Below are 13,239 nucleotides of genomic sequence, written 5' to 3'. Positions count from 1 at the left end.
GAACAATGGTTTGTTTTTTTTTTCTTTTTAAGAGGGAAGCAGTAACATTCAAGCCCTGGCCTGGCAGTCAAAGTGAACACCAACAAGAGAGGGAAACAAATCAACCACAGAATATGAGCATCCACAGACGATCAGAAATCAAAACTAGAAAGTACCATTATGGATGCAACTAAGCAAATTATAAAACAAATATAAGGAAATACATAAAGCTACAAGTCGGGGTTATTTCTTTCAGTAACACATCTGACTGTGTTTAAAGACAAGATACTGGAAATGTTAATAAAGAAAGAAGGCTTAGTAAACCATTTAAGCAGGCAGGAAGGAGTTCAAGATCTTTCAACAAGTAACTGAAAATATCATGCAGTGGCCTGGAGAGCTCCAGCTTGCCTCGGGCAGCCTTGCACACCGCCAGTTCCATAAAGCATCATCCGGCTTGTGGGGCAGGAGGAGGGGGGGGATGTGTCAACTAAATAAAGCAGGTGATTAACAGTATTTGCCTACCTATGATTTCTTTACTTTTCTATACTTTCTTTACTTTTTCGATTTGATAAAACAAGGACAAAAAAGTGTCCCATACAAAAGGTATACGCTACTTTCCATAGCAAACTGTTCCTCCTGCTACAGAGATTTCCTCATATTCAGCTAAATTCTCTTTATGCCTTTACATTACTAATGCCCTCTGCATCCTAAACTGTATCTGCTGGTAACAGTCACACCCTTTAAATACATTCAAGACAGCAGGAAGCAGAGTTTTTCAGAAAGCGATCTACAAGCCGTTGAAAAACTGCAGCAATAAAAGCTTGGCTCTAGTATCAAATTAGATCCTAACTTATACACCAAATATAGTGCTTGGAGAACATGCCTCAGAACATGGATGGTTTCCCAAAATGCTGATCAGTGCTTTTGAAAACCAATGCTTTATGAATGACTAAAGCAAATCCAGTCATACAACCTAAGAAATCACAGCAGGGCACAAACAGTTGAAGACAGTCTTCAATCCTTTTAAACACAATAAAAAGAACAATCTGTTAATGTGTTTAGGAAAAAAGCAAAGTTAAAAAAGGAGAAACTTCACTAAATTTTAATGGGGGAGGAGTCACTTCAGCACTTTATAAAAGGCTGTCTTTTATTGTAACCCCCACGCAAAACAGGCTCATGACATGAACATGGCAAATGAGAAATACTCGGCAACTTCCCAACAGAAAACCTCAAAGCATGTATGTAAGGTTACACTTACACTTTGATTAATAGGTAAAATGGGGTCTGAATCAGGAAATAACAGAACAATCATTAGAGGCAAGAAATGACACAGAGAACAACAGGAAGAAGAAATGGACAGGAGGCAGTAATGAATAATCTGACAGCTTTCCAAAAATACACTGCATTATCTCATCACCAAGTATTTCTTACACATCCCCCATATTTAATACAATCTTGTATGTGCCGTGTGTAACTATCTTCAGTAAAATTTCCTTATATCCTGCAAAGTAGCATATCGGGAAAATCCACCTGTCTGAAGCATCTGAGGGGGAACAATAGCTCCTACATAGACAGGAGAACATTTCTTTTGAAATTATTTAAGCTTGTGCATTTGACAGTCGAGTCCACTGTCAGTTTATCTGCTCTATGGTGAATTTAAATATACAGATTTTTCCTCTTTTCCACTCACACTGCAGCAAGAAATTTTAAGAAGAGCTGTCAACCACAGAAGTTAAAAATAAGACATTAGATACACTTGATTTTTTGTAAAAGTTACACTTCAGCATTAGAAAAAACAGTATTTTGTTCCCACAAAGTATGACAAGTAAAAGACACAGTAATGCCATTTTGATTCCTGGATCTAGAACACTCAGCAAGTCCCTAAAACAATTACTCCATTCAAGCAAAACCAGAACTGTGCTACGGAAGCTGGTAAAAACACAATTAAAATACCAGCTAGCAAAACAAACTATGGGTTATTTTATGAAGGTCAACATAGGAAACCCACCTAATCATTATCTGGGATGAAATTATTTCTGTATCAAAAGTCAGATGTCTCAATTTTTAGCAGAAGAGCAATTTACCAGAGCTTACTTAAGCTCATTTATTCTCTTTGTCATAAAGAAAGGAATTAGACTTGTGATAAAGACAACAAATCCAGGCATTATGAGTTCTTTATCTGCAAGATGGTCTTCTTCACCGAGGAAGGGATTAAGATTTTATATGTCAGGAGTGCTCGTATCTCTAGGACGCGAGCAATTAACTCTGGAGGTAAACTACCAAATTTAAAGATGCAATGCAATGACCGACAATCAAAAAAACCCAAGTATGTGGTAAAGCAGCAAACTTCAAGTAAAACTCAACTGAAATATGGGTAGGATCACAGGAGGTATGCAAGAATAACAAAAGGAATGGACTCCTGCCAAGGAACAGCTGCGAACTGGAAAAGCAAGAGAGGGTGAAGAAGATAGAAGGGTCTTCACAAAAAAAAAAAAAAAAACTAGAAGGAAAGTTGGGACAAGAAGCTAAGGTCCCAGTTGGATTTCAAGATGAATGAGACAAGACAGAACAAAGGAAGAAAGATCATTTACATTTGCAAGTTATATCAGAGCAACCGAAGTCAATGTTTGAAGGGCAAGGCCTGAACAGACCAAAAAGCTGCACCTTATCCTTAGCTTTCTCCTGAAGAAAAACAGAAAAAATGCAAGAGAAGACTGAACTAATTGACTTCCAAGTACTGCTTTTAAAAGTTTCAAAATACATTTGCAAGGAAAAAACTACTGTTACTTTCATGAATTCACAGTGGGAGACTGTCTTTTTATTAACGCAAAATTACCATCTCATACACATGAATTCAGTGTCTGCTGACTCAGGCTACATATTTGAAATGGGAAGCGAAGACTTGAATTAAACAGAACACGTCTTGAGACGCACAACACATTTTACTACATCGCACAAAACTGGGTATCAGGTCCTGGAAGGCATACACCCACTAAGCTAACTCAGAAATAAGAAGTCATTTCAAACTTATTATCCAAGAACCAATTTAAGCTGCACGGATACATGCCGCTCCAGACAACCAATCCCCAGCGCTCATTCCCTTCTTTCAAATCCCTTCCCCAAAATACTGACCGAGGCAGCAGTGCCCTGGGAAAGCATCCGACAGATCCACATGCAGACTAACCACCACGCTGGCTCTGGGAAATTATTTGAAAAATTTTAAGATGAACTTTGTGGTTACTTCTTTATGATCTGCTTTAAGCTGATCCAGAAAAGCTGCACACACATGGTTTTAGATAACCTAGTCAGAACGTACTGTAACTCTGGAGGGAAATTTATAGCACCTCGCTCTATTTTAAAATTCAGTGTATTTCCTTCCAGAAGAGGTAAATGCAACAGATGTCTTCCTCTGGAAGAGAGCCCCCTGAAAACTTAAAGAAAAATCATTTTCTTGCCCTTAGTTGTCTTGTAGAGACTCCAAAAAGGACTCTTCCCGTTTTTTCCTCCCAAACGATTTCAGCATCATTCACCTACGTTGACCTTTCCACAGCACAGCATGGTCCTTCACACCAGTACAAGTATGACCATCACAACCACTCTTCGGTAACGTTCACATATCATGCAGCAGGTGAAGTTACAGTACTGACAGCCAACACTACACTGGTACCACAGAAGTGCTATGGAAGTGAAAGGGAAGGAAATGCCATGTTTAAAAAAGCAACACACACAGAGTTGACAAAGCAAAGCACTGGATCCTGATAATCCCACGTCATGAAATTTACAGGCTAGAAAAATTTTTACAAGTCTGTGAAAAGCAAGTAAGTTATATTCAGTTACAGGTGAAAACAGATTCTACAGCATTTGAAAATATAACCCACAATCTCCCTCTCCGTGTACTTTAAAAAAAAAAAAAACAAACAAAAAAAAAACAACAAACCAGACAAAAACCAAACAGCAAGTTCATTGTAACTCAACTCTAATAGGAAGTGCCTTAGTTTACAAATGCTAAAAGCATCACAAAGCATATCCTGCGGTTTAGGTTGATTTGTGGGTCAAAGGCTTATTGATAGCTCTGGCAGCAATATCTTTCTTATTGCTTACTATGGAAGACTTAAAGTGGCATAATTAAATGCAGCTATTTACTTCTGTACGCAAAACAAGCAGCTTCATTCTGCCAGCCCTGGGCATGAAAACATATTACCACACTTGCAACTCTTAAACCACCCCTCGGTGGACTAATGCTTCTAATATTTTATCCTTTTTCAAACAAGATAAAAAAGGACATCTACCGCGTAAGATGTGTAACCGTGACCTCTGGGCTGTCCTTACCATGGTTGTGTGTTGCCATGAACAGGTCCTAAATCCAAAGACTTGACAGAAAATTATGAAATGCTTTTGGCACCTTTTCAAGACTAAAAACCAAGCTATACACGTGCACAAATCCTCCCCTGAAAGCGATCCTTGTTCTACCACTATTCTTGCCTGACAAATGTAAATAGCTAATTGCATAGGTTCACTTACATTGCAAACACAAAGAGAGAAGGACAAACAAGGGAAAACAATTGTGGCATAAAAGCAAACAATTAGGAAGCAATTAAGGCTGGACATCACTGCGATGTAGTAAACACAACTTTCACACACTGAACAATGCCTTTCTTCGTGTGGTTTGGTGGTTTTTTTTCATTCCAAACTAATGCTTCTATACTGAGAAGGAAGCATCGAAGAACATTTAAAAGTGCCAATCGCTCACTTCATCAATTACATGTTCCCCAAAACAGAGTATTAGCGGCAAAAGTTTTTTTTCAAATGCAATTCCAAGACATCTTACAGCCTGAACTGGTCTGCACAGCTCCTTTATTCCGAGGCGGACTCGTTCTTTCCGAAATAAAAGCCAGGCAGCAGCGCGAACTCCGCTCCGCAGCCCTCCACCTCCAACCTTACTGATAAGGCAGCAGCACTCACGCATTGATGGCTACAATTTATTTCCGTTTCATCGTATGCAGATTTGATCAGCTACTTTTTGAAAGCGTACGCCAATTTACCATGACAAGCAGTCATTTCATCACACTCATCAAGAAAGAACAGAGTCACCGACAGGGGAAGGGCAAGAACTCAACGCCCTAAACAGGTAGTAACGCACACACAAAGCCGAACGAAGTTTGAAGGACAGGGTTGGCGACACAGCTAAGCTCATTCGATTGCCGGTTTGCACAGAAAAAGGAAGACGCCTCCTCCCTGTCTTTTGCCGCGTCCAGACACTCCTGCTGCTTCCATTATTCCGACACCATCCCTCATGTCACTACACAATGACACCAAGTAACTAAATTAGCAAAAAAACTAATCCCACTAGAAAGGAATTAATAGTTTTCTGCTGGTTTAGCTTCTTCAACCAGCTCATCAGAAGGATGAGAAGTGCCTCAGGGAGCTTAACCCTATCAGCAAACTGCACCCTAACAAACTGTTTTGGGGCCTTCGGGGAAGACAAATGAGGAGGGAAGCAGAGCGACAAGCACTTTAAAACGGCCTTTTTCAAGAGAGTCGGAGAATTGTAAAATGAGTTGTACCACAGGCAGCACAAGGGGCAACGCGAACACCTCTGTATAAGTTTTTCATTGCCGTGGTTTCTGGAAGCTTTCTGTTCCTTGGTGCTCCCTTCCTTGGAAGCGAGATCAGCTGCCAGCCGAGGGGCAAATCTTTCGACAACGAGCATTTGAAAACAGGAATTAAACACAGAGTTAACACTACAAGTGAAACGACGTGCTTCCACAACATTAAACACAAATTTCACGTAAAAGCATGTATTTCTACAGCCAATAATTCAACGGATCACAGAATCATTTAGGTTGGAAAAGACCCTTAAGATCATTGAGTCCAACTGTCAACCTAACACTACTGATGAAAGCTATAAGCAGCTAAAAAAAAAAAGTTTTACTTTCTGTGAAGTTCACTGTCAGAGCTGATTCCATATAAACTCTACCTCTAAGGAATCCTTTTGCTTTCCTCAAAACTCAAAATTACTGTTACCAAGACTTCAAAAAAAAAAAAATCTTTAAAAAGTTGGCAATAACTTTGCAGTTCTCTCTCCAATTTACTCATAGGCACGCTCAAGTGACTTTTCATTCCCAGTACTCTTCCAAAAAAAAAAAAAAAAAAAAAGAAAAGAAAAGAAACTGAACGCATCACTAACGTTACTGATTAAACAACAGATTTTGTGGTAAGGTAACACATTCACTTGTCGAGAGCCTCTGCCCTGATCTCTGCTCTAGGAACATAGCCTGCACAGTAGTATTACACTTAATCAAGCTAAGATTGAAGAAAACCAGTACATTAAAATACAGGGAGGAAAACATCTGAATGTTCGACAAGCATGTATTTCCCATTTCTAACAGTCTGTAAATGCCTACACATCGATTTTCAATGACCGAAATTCCAGTTTAGAAGTGCCTAACAGTCTTCTGTGGGAGTCCTTGATAAAGAGGAGATAAATACCACATCTCCAACATTTAACTACAGAAGGAGCACTCATGAAGCACTCGGTTGCTCTCCAGCTAGAGTAAGCTGAAAAACACTGCCCACTTTAGAAACGGCTTTCATTTGGTAAGTAGCAGCAACTCAGCATCTAGGAAAGCTGAGGAAGGGGAAACAACAAATAGCCATGATGTTCTTCAAGAGCAGTTGCAGACTGGGAAATCGGGAAGGCCACAATGCTTGTCAATCTGGAAACAAACACACCAGCTCTGATTTTGGTATTACTCTGCAAGAGCCGCAAGGAAAAAAAAAGTCATGTCCCACTGCACCTTCTGCACATACATATACACACAAACTATGATTTTAATTAAATTAAAAAAAAAAAATTAACCCACGTGCACCATCAGAAGAAGCTGCTAGGCTCCACCGTGCTGTTTAACAAGACAGAGAAGGAAGAGCACATTTTTCCCCCAATTTGGTTTACAAGTTAACTTTGCACTGATCCATAAACATATGCACCCCAAACAACAGCTACTCATCCTTACCCTTACTTGCTGTTTCCATAAGCTCCTAGTCTTTCAAAGTCTCACCAGTTACGACTACTTACATGAATCTCATTTTTTTAAAAATATACACTGGAGTTTTCCAAGAGCTATTTACTAATACATAGATAGCTTTTTTTTAAGAAAAGACAATTTCACAACTTCAATAATAAAACTGAATCTTTTCCTTTCAAAAATAAATGGTTTTCATCTAGCTTCTTTTTTACGTAAGTTTTGCCAGCGTAGGATAACACAAGCATGTTACCATATGGCACGCCTACCAGAACTATCTTTAATTTTTTTCCTTGGAGATGTAAGCTAAAGTACCTGCAACTATGCTGTAATTTCCTTTTAGAGAAACTTATCAAGCTGAATTTTTTTGGAACTGAAGATATTTTCTAGTCCAGTTCCCATTTTCAAATTTTTTTTAAAGATTCAGGATAACCTATTCAACCATCAGAGAGGCTTAAAAAGTCTTTTCAGAAAGGAAGAAACAGATCAGAAAGAGAAAATAGTGGCGCTGAAAATAACAATTGCTGTCAAAACCGAGCTGTATTAATTCAGTGACTTGTCTCACAAGACAGTCTTTTTATAATGTTACCCATAACGAGCGAAGACAATGGTTTCCCTTGATTTCCTCCCCCCTCCCATGTAGCTTTATATGTCACTGGCCCTAGCAACAGCAAAGAATAGCAATGGATTTGTCAGCGGACAAGGACCGTGCAACGGGCCCGCGAGGGGGGCCCCAAGCACCCTGCGTTATCCAAGCACAATCGCTCTGTTATTTGACAACAAGCAGAACACGGCTTTTGATATCGCACTTGAGCGTCAGACTGACAAACTACAGCCAAGTCACTGACGATAAACCTGCGTGACAGGTTCACTGCAATTTAGAAAACATTTCTAGTCTAAGTGCACAAGGACTATCCTCATCTGCCGCATCTTTATTGCGAGTTCAAAATTGTGAGTCAGTTCGCAATACAACAGTATCGCTGACACAGAGAAAACAGCACGGACAAACAATCAACTTGGCTACCTCCGTACCTCTCGGTGAAAAAGGGGGTGAAAAAGTACTAAGAAAAACTATGTTAAAAGTACTGTGAAAATATGGGGGGTATGCAGCTCAAAATACAAGTTTGTACTACTAAATCTGTGAAAGCGTAAAGATATGCAACCACTATCTTTGAATAACTCTATCAAGTTAACATGTAATTCAAGTTTGACAAAAGGTGATGCTAACTTTCTGGATACTTAAAAAAAAAAAAAAACAAAACACCAACTAACTACTTGCCAGTAACACAGAAAGTTTCCCTGGCCTCCCTGAGGCCTGCCAAGCATATTTTAAAATTATTTTTTTCAAATCCATTTCTAGACTGCAGATGAGCAAATTAGGTGCCGTCTACAACACTCTGCCAACAACAGCTGAGACAACTTCGCCAAGATTTCTAGCTTTGCCATGCAGCAACCTCCGTTTCCATTTCTATATTTCATCCAGCAGGACCACTTGAAACAATGGAGGCGGGGGTAAAGGTTTGCTTTCCTAGTTTTCAGAAGGGTGTGGAAAAAGAAACAAGCATCTCATTATTGCCTGTGACAGAGGGTGGAAGGTTTCATGCTTTTCCGTTACCAGTTAGCCAAATGCCACGGAGAGGAAGGCTCTCTAATTTGCAAACCAGACTCCCAGGACACCACGGTACTCGAAATCCTGTCCCCCCTTCTCCACTGCAGCAGCTGAGAATTATGAAGGAGGGGGACAGCTGGGCTTCTCATTAGGAGCACGGCGCCTGGATCCACGGACAGTCATTTGTACCCACCTCCCATTTGCAGCTTCCCCCCTGCAGCTGATAGGTGCCTTTCAAAATCTGTTTCGGGGGGTAAGGCAGCACAAGCGCACTGACAGGCAAGCTGGTTTGCTACGGCAGAGTTAAGAAGATAAACGCAATGGAGAGATTTAGAAGGAAGCCAGCCTCGGTGTTATTTGTCTCCATGAGAACACAACTTACTAGAACACTCCAGTTCCCAGGATAAAGTATCTTCTCTAAAAGCAGGCTACATATACATCTGTTCGTTATCAATATGAGCCTTTAACAACTGTCAGATATTATGGCAACGGTCCCACTAACTGCTCGCACGTAACTCTGAACGTGCAAGAAGACTCAGCGGGGCGAAGGCCTTAATGGAGCTTGGCTCTGCAAGGGCGCCTTTTTCAGCTGCTTGGATTCCCCTTCTTTCCCTAGAGCACATCTTCACTTTAATTAATAGGTCACTGAACCGGTTTATGTTAATAGTCAGAAGTACCTCGTCTTTGTTCCCAAGGGGAGGGACCAAAGTTCATTCAGTTGTCGCCTACGAAGCAAAACTGCAAAAAGTAAGGTTTTACACCGCAGCTAAACTGCCACCAATTCCTAAGGGAGCCTTTTTATGCCGCAGTAAACAATTTGCCTTCTCATTAGCGGCGTGCATCCTGCCAGCCATCCCTCGCTCGCCGGCTCGCCCTGTTTGTACCAGATCACCGTCAGTCACCTGCACGCAACCATTACCTCAACCTGGAATTAACTTTTAAGCACTGCTGCTCACCAAAGCTGCGTCAACGCGATCCAGTTCTAACTTATCTACCGCAGATAACGCTACGGGCACCAACTTCTGCCCATACCGTCCTTGCTATGAGTGGGGGAAAAAAAGATTAAAAAAAACATAATTAAAAAAAGGGAGACTCCAGCAGATCCGTGTTTTTGCCCTGAAGGCTGCTCTCTCGCCTTTCCAGCCATAACCCTTTCGGCTTGCAACAAACACAGCACTCACCGGGGAGGTCTCCCCTTTCCCCCCCCCCCCCCCCCCCGACCCCCAATTAAAAGCCTCGCGAGGATTTATCCGCCCCGCGTGGCCGCTTTTTAAATTCATATCCCCGCTGTTCGAGCCGCCCGGCCGAGAAGGAAGGTCGGAAACCCCACTCCCACGGCGAACTGCCGCCCTCCAAACGGCCTCCCGCCGCGGAGGGGCCGGCCGGCCCCCAGCAGCCGTTAACTCCCAGCTCCCGCGGCTGAGGAGAGCGAGCGGCGGCGGGCGAGCGAGCGGGCGAGCGAGCGGGGGGGCGGCCGTTACAGCCGTTCAGGCGGCCAGGGCCCCCCGGGGGACCGGGGCACAAAGGGAGAGAAGCGGGCAGGGAGCTGCTCCGCCGCCCGAGCGGGACGGAGAGGAGAGGAGAGGTGGGGAAAGGGACGCCATGCCGGCGGGGAGCGGCCGCTCCGCTCCCTCTAGGCGGCGGGGAAGGGTGGCGGGCGGAGGCCGCGTCCCCTCGGCGGGCTGCCCTGCCCGGCGGGACGGGGTAGAGGAGGAGGAAGGGACCCTTCTTCCTCCTCAGGCAGGAGAGACGACCGGAGCAAGGGTAGCCTTCCTCCCCACACGCCGCCGTGACCCCTCTGCGGTTACTCACAACAAGAAGCTCATGGCGATGGCGGCGGAGCGGGACCGGCGGCTGCCTGGGCTCGGCTCGGCGCGGCTCGGCGCTGCTCAGCTCCCAATGGCAGCGGCGGCGCAGGGCGGGCGTGTGCGGGGAGAGCGCCGCGGGGCGGGGACACGGCCCGCCGCCTCCCGCCGCCGCCGCCGCCACCACCCGCGGCCCGCCCGGCCGCCATCGCCCCCAGCAGTCCCCGCGGCCCGCGCCGCCTCCTCCGCCGAGCTCCCCTCACGGCCGCAGCCGGCGGTCGCTTGTCCCCGGGAACGGCTCTCGTCCCCCTCGCATGTCCCCGTGTCGCCCCTTAAAGACCCCCGGCCCCTCAGACCTCTCCCCTCAGACACCCTCGTCTTCCCTTGAAACGGGCACCCTCCAAATACCCCCTTCTCCTCATCAGGCATCCCCCTCTGCCCCCAGACACCCCTCTCCGTACCCTGCGGCAGCGGCCTCCGCCCCAGGGGCAGCACAGGGCTCCCTGGAAGCATTTCCCCCAGCCCTGGGTGACCCAAAGAGAACAGAGAGCAGGGCACGGCCTCCCGCCAGCCACCGTCCTTGGGTAAACCTCTGCACCACTCCAGGCCGCAGCGTCCCAGCTCTCGCTGGGCAATACTTTTCGGGCACGGGCATAACCTAAATGACTCTGACAGCCTTTAGGTAGTCCTGGCAGTGAAATCCTCGTGGTTACCTACCAAATGTCGCAGGGGAGCCATGAAAAGTGCCTGAGCAACAGTGCGGCCTGTCAGTATTCATCCCTCTTCTACCCCAAACTGCCTCCCGTGGAGCAAGCCCGTGGGATACAGGAACAGAGTTGTTCACTTTGCTTTAGCATGTTACGCCAGGGACTCAAAAAGCATCACAATTCCATTATTTATGCCATCCAGGCTTCCTTAGGTGGTCTGTCCTCATTCTTCAGGTGCGTGACAAAGGGGTTCGGGTACCCAACCCACAGATAACCACCACGGCCATAAAAAGAATAGGGAGATCTTAAGTGGCATTTCTGCCCTCCTCACTCAACAGTCTGACCCTTTTTAAAAGCAATGTGTCAAAACGGCTTCTAATGTTTCCACACAAATGTTTGATTTGTGAGCAATTTTTAACCCGGCAGGCTAGGGTGAGCAGTCAGCTAAGAAAGGACACACCTCAGAAGTGAAGATACGGGCAGCTGCAAACTACTGAGGCAAAAAAAAATCTAGTTTTTCTTACAAACCCTTGGCAGGTCCTTCACCCGACCTCTGCCCTGAACCACCTCACCTTGTGTGAGCGCGGTTAAAAACTGCACGTCCTCCCATTTGTGGAAATACAATGTACGGCATCGTCACGAGTATCATTTCAGCGTAAGTTTTCAAATAAGCACAATCGCGTCTTTGCTGGCAACGATTATCACGCAGGCAAGAGGGCTGTTCCATCAAGCGCAAACCGAGGGTGCACAGTGCATTGCAAAAGATGTCCGGCAGCTCATTCGACCCCAGATGACTGCTGCAGGCCGTGTTTTTGGGGTCTGGGGACTGTGCTCTGGGAATCCCTACCTCCCGTTCCCAAATCAGAAACAACGCTCTTAATTTTGGGGTTTGTCTCGGTCAGTTTATATGTTCCAGGGGAAACAAAGATAGACAGCAGCATCCAGAATGCTTCAAATAAAATACTATATTCGTATCAAACAAGGACCACACATTCCACTGTAGGCTTAGCCACACCCAAGTGCCACCTCTTCATGGCAGAAATTACAATCCCAGGGTGTAATTTCGTGTGAAAATCTGCCTCCGTTTAGGTCAATAAGAAGCCAGCTGGATTTCAGAGAGAGGACAGGACAGGCAGCACGACCACCCAGAGATTCCCTCCTGCCCCGAGGGGATTCTGCGAGCCCTGGCAACCCCACAAAGCTCACGCTGCTGCAGGTAGGCCAGAGGAAAAGTCGATCACTTTTAGATTCGTTATCAGGCAAATTCAGTACATCGAAACACGCTACAGTCCCGCACTGCATTACGTTTCTGTACGGCACGTAAGGGGTTTCAGCTATAATGCCTTACGTGGCAACACTGACAGTCGTCCGCTTCTCTCCTGTTTTTAAATGCTGAAACTGCATTTTCTACTTTTCTGGCTCTGTCCTTGAGACCAAGTCAGAATGCCAGGTCAGTGCATTTCTAAGTAAATTAAAATTACACTGCTGTTTTTAGGACACTTTTAAAATCAAGTGTTTTACTGGGCAGCGAAGGCGTAATTAAAAAGCATTTCAGGACGTTTGCAATTTTCCTTTTGGCTGTATTAGTAAAAGCAGGCATGAAACGAGTCTCAGGGCACTTTTTAACAGATGCTGTCAGACTAAGTTGGCCACATAAATCAAACTTAAAAAAATATTGCTGATCTTTCTGGCACATTCACGTTGGGACATGAATAACCTCCGTTCTCTATTCCCACCCATACGCTTCCTTCTACCCACAGAATGTTTGATTTTAGTGGCAAGTTAAAATTAAATGTCTGTTATTGCAGCAGTCAGTAGGAAATACTTGGCCTGGGCGGCTGTCAGGAGAAATGGTGACGTAATGTGTACATTTTATGTCTCACGTCAATATGGTCTATGCGGGATGGCTAAGGGTCACATGAAGTGCTCGTTTGAGACGCTGCCGATACAAGGGACTGGCAGCGTGCTGCAGTCTTACGTAAGAGTCGAACCGCGCAGTTGCTCCAGGAAAGGTGCAGTGAATGCACCCGTGGCCTCGCATCTGTCATTTTGGTTTATCCGTTATACTGTAGAGCTTAAAGAATTTCTCTGAAAGGGCCCTCAAGCTGACAAAGTGC

At 44.7% G+C, this 13,239-nt stretch overlaps 1 protein-coding gene across 1 annotated transcript in view; it reads right to left on the bottom strand.

The window, feature by feature from the left end:
* MOB1B (MOB kinase activator 1B) overlaps positions 1 to 10,482 on the bottom strand; it is a 37,573-nt gene extending 27,091 nt beyond the window's left edge. The window contains exon 1 of the mRNA XM_050895276.1: positions 10,423 to 10,482. Within this exon, the coding sequence (XP_050751233.1) occupies positions 10,423 to 10,436 (14 nt within the window). The 5' untranslated portion in view covers positions 10,437 to 10,482. The remainder of the gene's footprint in view (positions 1 to 10,422) is intronic.
* Positions 10,483 to 13,239: the final 2,757 nt, after the last annotated feature.

The sequence above is a fragment of the Gymnogyps californianus genome, chromosome 4, assembly GCF_018139145.2.
Source record: "Gymnogyps californianus isolate 813 chromosome 4, ASM1813914v2, whole genome shotgun sequence".
In the NCBI taxonomy this organism is placed as follows: Eukaryota; Metazoa; Chordata; class Aves; order Accipitriformes; family Cathartidae; genus Gymnogyps; species Gymnogyps californianus.
The sequence above is the reverse complement of the archived record's forward strand: the minus strand, read 5'-3'. Positions and strand labels throughout refer to the sequence as shown.